The following is a 16,526-nucleotide window of genomic DNA, read 5'->3' on the forward strand; positions in this document are numbered from 1 at the left end:
AAAAATGTATACACAGAGCTATTAATACCATCGTTTTTGCCTTGTTCTCTACTGAGTTCAAAGACAAGTCATGTGGAGATTTAACAAGTAGTGGCATTAACTAGAGCACAGTTAAGATTCACTCCACAACTTAGTTTGAAGCTATTATGTTTCAATTCCCTTATTGTAGGACTTAGCAGTGACATTCTCTAGCCAGAGGTACGGCTTGAGTGTGGGAAGGCCTGAAGTCCTATTGGAATATTTGAAAAGCAGCAGGTCCGAGATTTGTCTGCCTGCACAGCTGCAACTTGAGACAACTTAGCAAACAGATTTTCATGAGGCGTAGCTTCCCATGGAACCAGCTTCACCTTTATAGGTGTGACACAAACAGGTGTTGAGGACCTAGTCCTCCTAGCAACTGTTTGCCTACAGTGAACTATAAGATCTGCTTAATTATATATATCCTTACATGAATTACCAGCCCTAAATTCACAGATTTCTAATGCCTCTACAAATGTAGATCTGCTAATCTTCGCACAACTGAGTAAACAAGTTGATGACACAGGAAAAGAAGCAACAGAAGCTATTCATTTTGCTAAATTTACTTTCTAGTAAAATGGGTACCATTATCTGTCTTCAGTTCTCAAGAACACCAGAAGGAATTTTGTTTCAACACCTGAGGTATTTAGAAAAATATCTCCTTAAGGCAGAGAACAAGAATTGTTGATTACACTGCCAAGCGTGAACATTCTGAGAAATCACAATCACGTGAAAGCAAAGGAGAAAAACAACCTGCTCTGGAACGCTCAGCTACGCAGCAAGTGCTTGAGGCTGCACAAAGACACCAACGCTACTACATATTTATTGCCTTTTGTTCAAGAGCACCGTAGTATTTCACAGCTGTTGACATGCTCAGGCCCAAAAGCATACCGGTAAAGCGTTCTCTTTCAGACTTCCTACGGTCACAGAGTCAGCACCATAGCAATAGCTCCTTTCCTGTGGGCAGCCCTACCAGCAATACACAGAACCAAGATGTCTCTGAACAGAAGAGGTGACTGTACACAACTCTGCGTGGGCATCATAGCAGAGAGCATCAAGACAATCACTTCACACGCTACATTGCTTACTACTCTAACTGGGGTACATGCAGGCAAACAAATCTCTGTTCATCAAGGAAGAAAACAAAAAGCATCACTCCTGAAACAGAAGTTTAATTCCCAGCATCACATGGTAAAACCAATCACAATCAGCAATGGCACCTGCGTTCAAGGAGTCCAGACAAACAGTCTTCTCTGAAAATTGTAGCTACACAGAGAGATATTTTTGAGATATTTCCACTGCATTTATTTTCTCTGTAAAAATATTAGTTATTACAGAGCAGGTATATGCTGCTTTTACCTTGGCTGTATGTAGGTATCCTCCATTTGCAAAGCACTGCCACACGTTATGATTTTGATGATAAACAGCAAGGTTTATCTATTTGGTTCTACCATTCTTCCATAGAGCTTGTGTGCCCTTACTTTCCCCAGCTCTGTCTGCAAACTTGTGTAGACTGCTGTTATCCATGGGACAGAAATAAAAGACCTTTGTTTCTCCTTCCAAAATGAAGGAAATGCAGCATAGTGCAGAGGAGCCAGTCTTACCAAAACTTTCAGCCCATTCTTGTGAGAACTCTCACTTTTTTCTTCTTTATTTAGAAGGAAGCGAGGGGATGGGACACAACGCCCCCAACACGTTCCCAATGAAAGTAGACAGACCACAGGAACAGGAGCTGCCGGACACTGGAAGCTCCACCTTTGGAGGCACAGCATCACAGATTAGTTAGAGTGGGAATGGCACTTGGTAGCACCCTTTTAGACTTCAGTCTAAACACCAGCCCACAAGAGGCTCAGCTTTGAGGTCAAAACCAGGCTGCTTGGCTTTGCCCAGTCAGGTCCTAAAAACAGGCAGAAAGATTTCACACCCTCTTTGGGCTCCCATTCCAGTCCTTGATTTCCCTCATGCATAAATAGTCTGGATAAAGCAACATCACAAAACATCAAAAGCTGGTCCTGCTCTGAGTGAGGGGTTGGACCTGTAACCTCCAGAGATTCCCTCCAACTACTTGATGTTTCTGTATCAGACATCAGGAAAATTTTTACCTGATTTATATACCAACAAAATTCATTTCACTGCTTGTCAGTCACACTCTCTGGATTCTGGATTTGTCCCTTTGAAGTTAATACAAAGGAATGCTTCTCCAGCCTTGCTGCACCCTCTTAGGAATCAGAGGCTGCTTCATGCATAATGCTGTTCTAGACTTGTCTCTGTGCTTTTTAATCCCAAGTCTTAGCAGACTCCACTGGATTTTAACTTCCCTCTGAAAAATCCTAAAAGGTGGGTCTTTGTCACTTTCTAATGCTGATTACAGGGCTTGAAGTCTCAACCAGCATGTAAAGGGGGGGCTCTCTGAATTTCTCTGCTGCAGTCAGCAGTATTTTTGACTGAAACTCAATAATGTCAGCAAAACAAAACAAAAAAACCTAAAATAGCAAAACAACACAATTAGGAACCTATCAATCAATCAACTTCAAAAATAAAATTATTCCCTCTCCAAAAAAAAAAAAAAAGAATAAAGAAAAAAGAAAAAAAATCAGTTCCTCAAGTCAAGCACATCTGTTTCAAGACAATTACTTGCTAGCAGCACCAAGTGTCCAGTTATATGGTCCCCCTGAATCCATACTGGCAGCTCCTGCAAGCTTGTGATTTCTGAGCTCTTATTATCATCCTGTAATTTCAGTTTTCAGACAGATCCTTCCATATGGCCCCTCCTCCTCCTGGCTTGGCCGAGAATCCTACATGTCCATCTGCGATCTCTCATTGACTTGACAAGACATACCAGGAGTCTCTTCCCTGAAGCTCTTCTCTCTGCTACTTGCACTCTTGGTACATCGCTGAGCCCAGGAGCTCTTTTGCTTATTTGAAGGGTGGGTGGGAAACAGATGGGGGAGGGAAGGTCTACAAAGAGACAGGAGTGACAATGGGTGCACGACTGCTTATGTTCCTTTGTACAGAGCGCACCTACACAGTAAATTTGGCAAGGGAAGTCCATTTTCAAATAAGATGTACTCAAGACAGAAAATACAAAGGGAGTGCGCTTGAATTAGACCACAAAAAAGATTAACCAACTACAAGCCAACACGGACGGTCAGGCTACACAGCCCAGCTTAACGAGCTTCCTGGGCAAAGAACTGGATAAAATGGAGGTAACGGATTACACTGAGACAGAAGGCTCAGAGGAAAGCTACGCACAGTTCCTCAAAATCTGTCTTCCTTACTTAATATTGTATTAAATTGTCAGAAAAAAATGTGGCAAAACCATCTGATTCTGGAGGCATAACTGAAACAAAATGACTGGGGTGTTACATGGCAAAACTGAAAAGACAAGAATAGAAAAAAAGATGGAATTAAATAGCTCGAGATGCAAACTAATGCACAAGAATTAACAAGTGCTGCTGCTGTGAAGTAGGCACTCATCGACTGAATGCAGCGGAAGATAAAATGGATATGTTAGTCATCCTGTTGTTAATAGCAGCTGATAACAAGGTGGATACAATCTTAGAGTAAAACAGCAGCGTTACTTGAGGAGAATTTTTCTGTCACCGTACGTACAGGCTAAATCCCACAGAGAACATCGTACATATTCTGCATACCCTGTTCAAGAAAGCTGAACTCAACACAAGATGGGTGCAGAAAGAACCACTATGAATAGTAGGAAAGAACCTATTGCATGAAACGAAACAAAGATCTTGGCTTATCCAATCCACCCGAAATAACTGATTTCTCAAAAACGGGTTAGAACAAAACCCTAGGAAGAGGCAGGCTCTCCTTAAGCTAACGAACAATGCTGGCAAAGAAGTCCTAGAAATCACATAGGATGGAATAGAGATGTCTGAAAACCATCACAGAAACAGAATTCCGTATCAGATTCTTAGGACTAGTAACAAAGCCAGGAAACAGTTGCTTTAGATGGGAGTTTGATCAGCTTTTAAAAGAAATACATAGTTACTCAGTTACAACAGAAGACTTGACAACACAACAGGTCCCATGCAGTTCCTATCAGGGAGTTTTTAAGTAAAACAGTGGTTAAAAGCTATCAAACAAGATTAGCATGAATCTCACATCTTTAATTTGTTTAATGTCCATGGTAGTCCTGTACCTACTGCCCTCTTCTGTTCCAGCTTCTCAATAGTCTTCTTCCACATGCTAGTTAACATCTTTTAACACTTTAACACACACAACCTATGCATCAAGTGGCCCAGCAGCCAGTAAATCAAGGATTAATGATTTACAGACCAGATAAGAGATACAAGCTCACTCAGAGACCTCCTAACCTATATTAAAGTATATTAAGTGAATCTTCAGGGGACCAAGCTTAAATATGAACAACATAACTTCCTTTTCTTGCATCATTGCAGTAGCAGCAAAAGGACCAAAGTGCTTACTGAAGGCTCAAAAATCATTTTGTGGACAAACAAGGATTTTTTTTTCTGTGTAAGTACTGCCAGACTTGAAATCTTAATCCTCTAAACTCAGCTTAATCTACACCTGGCAGCCTCCAGAAGGGTGTTTACTAATAAAGCAAAGATATGTAAGTAAAACTGACTGACGAGAAAACACTGAAAGGATTTATTTGATGGGAAGCAGCAACTATTCTCTTCAGGCTACAGAAGAGATTAGGCAGCTCACCATGAGTCCTAATAATATATTCCAGACTGTATTCCCCTGTAACTTCCAAAGGAAGCTGGCAGAAGCACCACGTGCACTGGAACACAGCTTCTTACAGCACAGCATATTCTGTCAGTGCAAGTGGTATTGCGGTGCCAACAAGAGAGGTGAAATAGCTCTCATTTACCTCCTTTCTGAAATTCAGCTGCAAGCTCTCAACCGTCCCAAGTGCTACTGGCTCATATTACGATGCATTTATCTCCCTTTTGAAGGGGGTAAAATAAGTGATATACTCATTCACTTTTACCTAGCTAGAGATGTGAATTTACAATTAAAAAGAGTAAGAAACCAAAAAGAAGCATCATTGTGTTAACTTGGATGAGGGATGCAAGGCTACTGAAATGTGAAGGAGCTGGAAATGCTATCAACGTTTGCCAGTGCTGGATCAGTGTGCTCTGTAAGCTTCTTTTTTCTCTTAATAGAAAAAAGAAAAACACAAAGGTGATACAGAAGAGCAGTATTTTTATATAAAAATATATATATTTCAACCAAAATTTACAGCAGGCATTGAAACGCTGCTATGATGCAGCACTCTTCTGAAGCCTTTTAACTTCGATTTATTATGTGCAGAGTGCACAAGTTTCCTCACTATGAGCTCATGCAACATTTATCTTTGCACACAGAGGAGAGAAATTATAACTTGTAAATAAGAGAGAAGTGAGATTTGAGAGGACTTAACGCCCCTAGGTAAAGAAAAATGACTTATCAAAACTAACTCATCTATTTATACGCCTCTTCCCCACCTCCCACTCCAAAGCTATTCTTCCTTTGGTGTGCAAGAATAGCTCATAAATACACTCACAGAAACGAAATGTTTTAAAAACAGAACAGATGCTTTCAAAAGAGAACAGATTCCAAACATTTGATATTTTCCTGAATATTTGCTTTCCACCCTTATTTTGTTAGGCAAAAAAAAACAATACACAAATACTTGATGCAGCTACATCCAAAAGCCATCCAAATTTCACACTCAACAATCTGTAGATGATGATTTTTCTGGGCATCTGCAGCTTGGCACAGCATGGAAGCCAAGCAGATTTGTTGCTGAAGCAGGCCATAAATTATTAAATAAGAAATATATTTCAGAATAACGCTTCCATTTCTCTCCCGCACAGCAGCTGCCGCTGTTGCTGTGTCTGCGGGAGCAGCTCCTGCTCGGGGATTGGCTGCCCTGGCACGTCTGTGCTATTGGCCCTGCTTCCAGGCTGCGTCACCGCTCGGCTCAATGGGGAGACTTCAGAAATAGGTGTCTGCGTGTTTATCAACCCCAGGCGAGCGAATGCCATCATGCTGCAGCTCAGTCAGAGCAAAACAACTCTGCCAGAGAGAGTTAATTAAAAGGAGGCATTCACATAATGCAGCGCTGCAACAACTACCAAGGGCTGAATCCTGTAGGCATTTGTGAGGTGAAGGCACTCAACTCCCTGCAAATTATTGCAATCATTCAGATTATGGAAATATTCATACTAGGTCAGGAATCTGTTATTCATCTTCAGGCATCTGGGCCTTTTTTTTTTTCCCCCTATGGGGAACATTTTGTAAATGAATCCAAATCCAGCTTTTGCCAGACAGCTCGCCCTCCCTTGCTTCTAATCGCTCTCATTACATGATAGCTTCGAGACTCGACAAAACAGACTCTCAGTGGCCTTGGTTACTGGTTTCATGCATATTCAGGTATACTGTGCCTTTGTAGAAATCAGGTTTGCTGCAGGAAAGCCCAATACTTATGTATTATTCTGGAGAGAAAGGTACCATTGACTAGATCTTGTGCACCAAATACCTGCCTTTCCAGGAGGAACAATTCAGCCCTTCATCCTTGTTAAGACAGTCATTTACATGTGCACGTATATATAATTAGAACAAAAAACACTCTAGGACAGCAAGTGGCACTTTTAATTTGTGCCGCTCTGTCCAAAAAATAAAAACAATATTCATACTGATATTTACTTGCTAAGAAATACTTGCACGTTTACTTCAGCATACGTAATGCACCACGTAATAACGTAATAACCAGCAGAGTCCTATCTTCAGTGGCACAGCTACTGAAAAGAGTTGGCCTCAGTTAGGTTAGCACCCAAGTACAGAAGGCCTTGTTCTTCCACATGCACTTGTGTATGTATGTCAATGGAGTACTTGTAGAGCCCGTGTCACACAACTATTTACAACTTTGTAAGCACTATGCAGAAAGCACTACCCGAAGCACTCACTTGTATTCATCATAAACCTCCTGTTTGGGAAGGGATGTCTCAGGGTGCTCTTCCAAGGTATTCCGTATCCAAGAGAAGGCATGCATCTGCTGTGCACGGCTGGATGACATGGAGATCTGATCACTAGTGAAAGAAGAAACAGCTCTGATGAGGACTTCACTCCATAGTTCCTCCTTGGTTCTAGTTTTTGTATTTGCACAGGCAGAAAGATGACAGCCAACAAAGGCCAGTACCTTAAACGTGCAGCTATTCTTTAAGGCTACGGAAGTATTATCTCCCTTTTTTGTGCACAATTCAACAGAGACTCCATACTCTGGTTCTTGCCTGATACACAGCCACACACAGAGTGATGGGTTAGTGTGCCTGCCTCCTGATTTATTTATTTATTTTTGCTGACCATTCTTAAGCTTCTGCCCACTCAGTCTGCCAACCGCCCTTTGCAAATACTCAACTTTCTCAGCAAGTGCTCAGAGTGCTTCCTGTAGGCAGCCTGCTGGGAACAGATGCTAATTTCATGATGTTGTGATCTTCAGGTTGTTTTTCTAGATCTTCCTTTAATCAAACAAATGCTACCAGAAATACCATTAGTTCTTTCTTTCCCCCAGCATCACGTTTATGTTGCTATATTATCACTTCCTATGTAAAATGTGAAAGAACGATCGCACTTAGGCTGCAAAAGATATTCTTTGATGAGTCTTGCATTTTAGGAGGTTTATATTTACAAGGTATTTGAGCAATAAAGTTCAAATATTAAAAACAATCTTCACCAAAAAATAAGTTCTTAATATTTGAAGACAGCTTCTGCTACCAAACACGTCACGTAAATGCATGCTCAGTAAGTGAGTGCCCCAAGAAGCTGTGTTTTCAGCACCAGCTGCTTACCTTTACCACACACATACCTTTTGTCTCCATTGTTGGGACCCGAAGGCAGCTGAAGGTAGAGGTAGAGTTTCTCTAGGTCTGTAAACTTCTCAACTTCTTGCTAAATAACAAAGGTGTTTTGGTTAAAAACAAAAGAAGGGGGTGGGGGTAGAAAGAGCAAACTGTAAGAGTTGAGCTTGACAGCTAAAATTGTCATCCAACATTGTACTCCAAAATAATATACTTTCAAACAGAAAAATACTTATGTAAAAGAACGCTACTGTGAGTACTCTGGGCCTAGAACTATGATTTTCTATTTGTACACCACTGCACACTAGAAAACACTTGTCCACAATGCCAGCTCCACAATACCATTACAAAATTCATACACAATAAAAGCAGGATCTGGAGAAATGACAGTAAGAGAACACTTTTGTAACTGGACACGTAACATGAAAACCTCCATTATATTCTCAGAGCTCATTTGAAGCACCTCTGAGAACAAAGCATCAAAAAACAGCTAGGCTGTAACTGTGCAGAATGTCAGTCCCGATCCTGTAACCTGCACCACCACAGCAATAGTTGTGCCACAGACTTCAATGTTGTTTAAATACATGATGTATTTGCTTCCTTTGAATCAGAATTATTGTACAACTACTGATAATAAGCCGTTCTGTTACCATGAATCCCTACGATGCCTGAGTCCTACTCCAGAAGATACCAGCAGAGCATCAGACACAAGAGGGAGTTTTACCTGCTGTATGCAAAAGTGTATGCTAGGTATGAGCCACTTTGGGGTCATTCCAGATCTCTCACATGGACTCTGACATACCAGCAGCATCAGCTGAGGTAAGGTATTCAAGCCTGCTCAGCAGCAGCAGGAACAAAGTCACGCAGCAACGAGCACAGATTCTTTCTGGAAGATGCTGCAGAACCCATGTGAGAGGTGCACTACCAGCACAGAGGCTAAGAATACCATAATCTCTTTTTAATTCAGAATATAGCTTTTTGATCACAGTTCATTCTATTTTCCTTTACTGCTGTCTTACTGTCAGCATAACCTTTTCCAAAAGGAAGAGAATGGGACCGGCAGCCAGTGAAGCCTGTCTGTTTATTTCAACAAACAGAGTGGGGAAAATAAATCCTGAACTTCATTTCAAACCGGGGTCCCTACCCATTCCAGTCAAGAAGTATTTCACTTCCACTGGCACAAAGGTAACAAGAGAACTAGCCAGAGGTGAGCTCCCCCCTCCTTGCTGCTCTTGCAATAAAATAAGCAGAGCACTAGGACAGATACTCTCAGAGCTCACAGAACCATTGCCAACAGCAGCCAGGGAACAGGCACTGTATTGTTGCTTTTATTTGTGTAAGCTTCAGCAAGCCACAACATTAGGTTTTTGTTTAACCCCACCCCCCCACACACTCCTGAGATTTGCTGACACTGATGTCTGTCATCTATAACAGCTTACACAGCAATGCTGCACAGACCACCAAAGATCCAAAGAGGTATTTCTGAACAGGTGTGTTTTGTAAAATTCTCTCTGTTCTTCCTTCCCCACATACATGATGGCATTTGCAATGGTGCTCCTTCCACCATCAATAATGGTTTAATGGTTTTATTAAAAAACACTACTGAGAGCATTCTCCAAAGAAATGTTTTAGAGAAAATAAAAAATTATGAAAAGGTAGGAATGAAACAGCTGCAAGAAAATTCCCACTTGTTTATTAGACTTCCTTGTTTTCCATGTGCTTAGAATCAAGAGAATCACAGCATGGGCTGGGAGGGGTTTTAAAGATCACCAAAAGACATGGGTCAGGTGAGATCCTCTGCAAAACAAACAAAAAAGCCCTAATGACTCTGACATCGAAGTGGAAGACAACCTCTTGTTTCCAAATCTAACGTGCTACTTTGCAGCGTAAGGGCTGGTTTTCGACTTTCATCAGAAAATGCTGAAGCAGCCTCAGCGCCCACTGCAGCTGAAGCAACTTTGCTGTCTCCCAGCTGAAGGAAAGGGCTGCACACGAAGGCCCTGCCCATGCTGCAGACACTGCTATGCAGGTCCCCTCTGACAAGCATTCGTCCAAACAAAACCTGATTTACGTGTAGAGAAGAAATCTGATGGGATTATGGTAGCAGAACCTTTTTCAGAAGTTGCCAGTGAACCAACAACTCTCACCAGCACAACTGCATCCCTGGGGCTAAGGCAGTTGAGGATTAGGACGCTCATGTCCTCAGCAGAGGAAGCCAGACAGTAGCATTTTCCCTCTGCTTTCACTTAAAACCCACTCTTCTCCACAGGCTGCACTTTCTGCACAGCTCCCCCAGCTTGCAGCGACGGCTATGCAGAGCTCCCGGGGAGGCAGGCCCTTCCATCAAACGGGAGAGAAAACACGCAGCCAGGATGCAGAGCAAGTTCCTGGAGGTAATCCTACGTGGGTGATAATTAGATAAAGCTAAGCTTATTAAATGAGACTGAATCTATTTAGACAAAAACATCTCGAAGCTGAAGAAGTTGCACCAAAGGCATTGAATGTGACGCTGCTAATAGATTCGGGGAACAATGTTTTGCTTAAAAAATTCTGAACATTATGTTTTGCTTAGGCTGTTTTCTCTGAATGTTCCTAAAACTCTCAAAACTTTATTTACAGCCTCATTAAGTACAACTTCTTACTGAACCGTACCCCTTATCTACCAGCTCTCAGTGGTAAGGCTCCAGTGAATTCTGTTACTGTGACTGCTCCAAGTATCAAAACTTTCTAATTCTTAATGCAATCAGAAAAGCATTTGGGAAAGCAGAGGAGCATTTCACCTGGCCTACTGACAACAGATCTCTGACCAAGTTAAAAAAACAAAAAAAAGTTAATGCATCCTGAATTTCACTTTGTCTTAAGTTGGATACATATGAAAATGAATGAAAAGAAAGCACAACACAAAACATACTAACACTTCTCTTCTTATTTCCCACTAAGAAAATAGGTCAATATCATGTTTGGCAGAAATCGAAATGTGGAACAGAGTGGAAAAGAGTCAGAGCATCAAAAGGAAAACTGCAATGCTGGCATCATCTTGGACAAATTCCCCTTTGTGTAGCCACTTAAAGTTTATGCTACAGTAGTTTTTATATCCATGCAGAATGTAAAATGTCTGGGGAATCTTTCCTCACTATTTAAAAAGACCTAAGTACATTTTTTGCTTGAAGTTAACAGACCTTAACTGTTTCTATCAAATCAGCTGAAGAATGTTTAATTCTCCAAAGGTTATTTATAAACCTTACTTCTTGAAGCTGCATTAGAAAGACGCATGAGAGCGCTAACCTGGTTGTATGGCTGAGGTGTAAAGCCATCACAAAGCCCCACTCTGCTATTCTGGGTCTTCACACATTATATTTATCTCCTGTAATTGGAACCACATCAAACGAAGGAAGATACTGTGAAGATGGGGAGCAAGGAGCGTTCATACTTATTTCTTACAATTTGGCTTCAATTTAACCAAAAAAATACACAGCAAGTTTTCAAAATATTTTAGTAATTTTACAGAGAAAAACAGGACAAAGAACTAGAAATCTCAAGTCACAGACAAGGAAAGCCTTACGGTAATATATAAAGAAGAAGAAGTCTCTGGCATTTTTCTTCATTTTGGTAGTCACCCAAGACAGACAGTTCACCAAAGAAATGAACGAAATATGGAGCAAATAAATTAAACCAGAAATCCATTTGTGCATACAAACAATATAGATCTGGTCCAAATGATTCTGTCTTTTTACTGACTACGAACAATACAGAACAAGGACCTCTTAGGAACACAAGCAAATTTCTTTTTAATTCTAACAGGCATTTTCTTTGAGCAAATAAGCAGCTGTAAAGTAATAGCAACTTTTTTTTTTAATCAAAAATATTTTTTGACATCTGGTTCCATACTGACACTAGCTAGACACGAAATTTTTCATGGCACAAAGAGACAAAAGATCAGTTCAACGCAGAACATAGCTAAGGAATTCATCTGTAACGCAGGAAACATGAGACTCACGGTCCTGCTTGGAGAAGCCAGACTTCAACTTGAGTCTCCAGATTCACATAATATCATTTGAAGTTTCCTGACTTTGATGGATTGAATCTTTCTATCTGTTTTTCTCCAACTGCTGATCCACTGGCAGGTCACAAGTGTTACTCAAATTTCATCTTATTGTTGCCAGAATGGATTACCATGGAAAACTCCAAGGAATAGTTTTGTTTTGTTTTTTGTTTTTTAAGAAAACATTTAGTCAGGCCCAACTTAAAATGAGATAGAGGGAAAAAACACTAAGCAACAATTACCAGAATTACAGTTTCTTGAATGCTGAATTTAACTTTGACTTATTTTACACTTCTCCAATGAAGGTAGAATTACAGGTTATTTCTGTCCTAAGGTTCTGGTGAAAATGAGCTGAAGGCCAGGGGCACTGCTGCAAGCATTTTGCAATACTACTATTTTAGAGAGCATGGACTGATCTTAGTATTTCTCTCCACATTTTGAGTATTTATATATAACTATATTCTAATCTAAGTAAAAAAGGCTATGCCAATGGCAATGTAACTTGCACATACTGGCAGACTGGTTCTAAAACCTGTCATATTTCAAAAGAACAAACATCTATTATTTAACAACCAGACTAAGAATAGCAGAGTAGTCAAGCAATCATCTCCCCACTGTGTGAAGAGAGAAACAAGAAGCAAAGGTTAAATAATTTGCTCAAGGTCAGATTGTTTGTTGGAAAAATGATCCAGAAAGCAGATAGCTAAATTGAAACAGAACCTATTATTCTAAAGAGATGCTCAGAAACATATTTTGTAGGCTTGAGATGAACAGAAGCAGAAACGTATTTCAGGTGCTAAATATTCCTAAACAAGCCCTAAAAATACCTGGCAGCTCAGCACTGACAGTGTCCAAGTACAGCTGCCAAAGCTACCCAGAGCTTCTGCCTGGTTCCTGTAGGGCCAAAAAGCGCCAAGCCCCCACCTTGAGCGCAGCAGGACGGAGGCAGGTTGCTTCACCAGCACAGCGCACTCACTGCTGCTGCCCACGCTGCCACTGCTCCGGCCACTGGCAGCTTTGGTTTGCACAGCCATCGAGCCAGCCACCTCTCACCAGCACTCAGCTCTTTTCAGAGAGCTAAGGAAAGCAGCCTTAGCCTTCTTGCTAAGCAACTACATGGAGCGTACACTTCGTTACAGCAGGTTCAAGAGTTCAGTTAGTATGTGGCAAGAAATATAACAAGCAAAGTCAGAGGAGACTTCCAGACATGTTTACTACAGTTAAAAAGATGTTATAATGAATTTTTAATGGCTGTTTACACCACAATTCTTGCTAATTACCTTTTTTTTGGATTGCACGGCATACAATATTCTTATGATCTTCCAGAAACTGACAGTATGTCAGATGGAAATGGTGCAATGTAACAAGTAAGAGGCAGATAACTTTCGTCTCTTGTATAAATAAAAATTACCGTCCTAGTGCCCTTACACTAGCTGTTTTCTGCAGTCCTCTGATGCTAGCTGCCCACCGCAGAGGCAACTGCCACCACCTTTGTTTCTTCTCCCTTTTTCTTCCTATCCTGTGTTAGGCAGCCGATGTCCTAAAGGGCATCCATGTGCTGCTCTGCACATTGTGGCTGGAGCTACCAAACACAAATGGCAACAAGCAGAGTCTGATCTTTGTTATTTATGTATTTATTTTTTACAATTACTAGCAAACTGGTAAAGTTTAAATGCTTTAAGCCATTACCAGTACCTCTCAACATAACTGAAAGCTGGTCACAGATCTCCCCTTTACAGTAAATGCTGCAAGGGCTGAGCATTGGCCCTTTATACCTCATGAGACTGATTCAGGAGCCCTGAGATCGTTGCTATCTGACGCAAATCTAAGGAAGTGCACTTGAAGGAAGCGTTCTGACCTGCCTGTAACCTTGGGCTCAGACTCTGCAGCAAGCAGCTGGGTACTGGTCAGGTCCAAATACCCGTCACAGACCATTTGGACAAACCCATACACAGTCCAACAGCGAGAAAACCTCCTCATCCTGCCCTCTACAGGCCAACACTGGATAGGTCTGCAAGGAAGCTCCAAACAATTCATCTCCAGGTGTATGGTCACAGCCTTTTAGCTTAACATACTTCTACATTTTGTCTTGCAGCTTACAGCTTTCCAAAAGCATATAAAATGCAGAAACTGTTTTGACATGATTCAGCTTCATTTTTGTTTCTTGAAACTATTCTGGTCTTACATTTTGCTTTTTCAAACTACCTGAACAGCATTTGATCTACCTTTGCTGCCCTACAGTCACCTTTCCACTGTTGATAGGACTCCTCTGAACTCATCAGCAGGACAGACAAGAAAGCAACTGGAATAAAAAATCAGGCCATCAGGAAATCTCTGCTCTGTCCCAAGCCAAGCTATGGAGATTGCTTTGCGTGCAAGAGCACTGTTCAGAAAAACACCTGGTGGATGATCACCATCAACTTGTGCAGACGAATGATAACACTGGCTCACACCGACTGTGAATCTCTACTTAAGTATCCTAGATTCATGAATCGGCAGAATTTAATGCAAGAACAGTCCTACTGTAAATTCCGTTTTCTTAAAACAGGTTTCCAAGAGCAGGTGACAAGTTAACTGCTGCTTGTTTATTCACTCTCTGATGCTACTTAAGAACTCCTACCAGACTTTCATTTCACTGCAGAAAAAGCTGGTGTTAAGAATTTTACAGGTGCAGTTTGCCCTCTTGCAAATGAAGGCTCATGTACGAAATATCTTATATTCACCTGCTTTGTATCCACAGACACCACTGAGGAATAAATAGGACAGAAATGACATTATGCATCACGTGTAGTTGGATGCATCCAGGAATTCTTTTAAGCATAGGTAAAACCGGGTCCAAAGTCTGCTTGCAAAACAACAATAAAGCTTCCTTGAAATCTCTCACCATGACAAATTAAGGTAACATTTAAAGGAAACAGAATTCAATGCCATCTGAATTAGCCTTTGACAACACGACTTCAAGGAATATTCTTATTTAGCTCAGCCATATAGCGGAACAGATTCTATTTGATAGTATCCAGATGGTTGTCTATGTCATGTTTTTATCTTACCCGCTGGTACTTCTGGATGAAATGCCAAAGGTAGGAAGTCAGAATAAGCAGTCCCTTCCAGTCTTAAGACTTACGAACTCAAACTCTGATTTAAAGAAACCTGAAACCTATTGCTCACTATTAAATACAAACAAATCCTCTCAGTTTGTCCTAGATATTTGCTTCCCAGAAATTACCTCTACTCACTGGCTAGGATTCTGTTATTTTATTGCACAAAGGAATGTGATCTTGATGTATTTCAAGGGCTTTCCTTTCTTCAAGGAATGAAGCATCTGTTTAACGTACAGCTGAACTAACAGGACCTGTAGCATTGCTCACTTCTGGGAAGGCAGTCAAGATAGTGCACAACTTCAGAGGCTGGCAAGATTTAAAATAAACAAATAATCTGACAATTATGACATGAGCAAGACTTTCACGGACCAGGGCATTTGTCTGACAGGCTTTGTGCAAACATGCAGTTCAATCTAGTTCCTTCCTTAAAACGTGGCACTGGGCATGAATTAACTATTCAAGGAAACAACAAGAGCAATAATCATTGTCATTAGCAACCTAAAGAGCAACGGAACCTGAAGGCACAATTAGCTTCTTGCAGATTCTGACCTGTGCAATCCATAATACCTCTTTTAACAAAAACATGTGTACAAAAGCAGTAAGACATCTTTCTAAGTCATATCTATACTGATAGCCTCTGCAAAGGGAAATCACTTGCTGTTGCTAGAAAGAGGGCAATGTTTCCCTGGAAAATGAGTACCAAATCTACACCATGCATTTTTTTGGGTGGTGGGCAACATGAACTACTTTTGAACAGATTTAGAGGTAGTACCTTAAAGTATTGCCAAGGAACAACATGACAACAACTCTCGGTCTCCAGAGCTGTCTATTTTGGTCTTACAGTTCTATCAAATATTAAAAAGCATTCTGGAGTTGTACTTACCAAAATGCAGTCCACTTTAGATTGTACAGTTTTGCTAGACGTGAGGGAAGAAAGAGAGAATAGAAATCTTGAATTAATCTAAACAGTAACAACAAAAATATTACATATTAGAAGTGCTATCACTATAGGCTTAATCTCCTGCTACAAAATGCAATGACAGCCTATGGAAGCATACTTCATCTGCAATGTTTTTGATAGAAAGTCATTGCAAACAAAGCTATTTGTTAGAATTTTTGCTGTTTTACCCTTTTATATAAGAAACGTATTTAAAATGAAATATCATTGCAACTGGGAACTATTATCCCAAGCTGCAAAGCAGCCAGGATGGACCTCACTACTTTTATTGTTAACTCTTCCACAATTCAGATGCATTTTATTTGTTCATCTGTAAACACAATTAACATCCCCCCCCTTTTCCCCACACTTCACTAAATCCCACCACTTCAATGCATTTATTACCAGTTTTCCAAAGAGCTGCTACAAAGCAGACAATCGGTATCCCACTGACAACTTACTTAGAAGTTTCCCCCTTTAGTCTCACTACCTCCCAGTTGGCTTATTAAGAAGGGCCTGGGTGGGGACTGAAATATAAATTGCCATAAATGACCTCAGTAGATGTGCCAAGGTACGGTATGGAACTTATTATACTTCACATA

General features: G+C 40.8%; 1 protein-coding gene across 5 annotated transcripts in view; it reads right to left on the minus strand.

Annotated features, from left to right (window-relative positions):
• RFX7 (regulatory factor X7) overlaps positions 1-16,526 on the minus strand; it is a 79,904-nt gene that overhangs the window by 14,733 nt on the left and 48,645 nt on the right. For all 5 annotated transcript variants that reach the window (XM_072043509.1, XM_072043507.1, XM_072043508.1 and 2 more), the window contains 3 exons: positions 15,871-15,904; positions 7,853-7,935; positions 6,954-7,076 (listed from right to left, as the gene is read on the minus strand). In XM_072043509.1, coding sequence (XP_071899610.1) covers positions 6,954-7,063 — 110 coding nt within the window. In that variant the 5' untranslated portion in view covers positions 7,064-7,076; positions 7,853-7,935; positions 15,871-15,904. The remainder of the gene's footprint in view (positions 1-6,953; positions 7,077-7,852; positions 7,936-15,870; positions 15,905-16,526) is intronic.

Source organism: Anas platyrhynchos, chromosome 11 (genome assembly GCF_047663525.1).
Source record: "Anas platyrhynchos isolate ZD024472 breed Pekin duck chromosome 11, IASCAAS_PekinDuck_T2T, whole genome shotgun sequence".
Classification (NCBI taxonomy): Eukaryota; Metazoa; Chordata; class Aves; order Anseriformes; family Anatidae; genus Anas; species Anas platyrhynchos.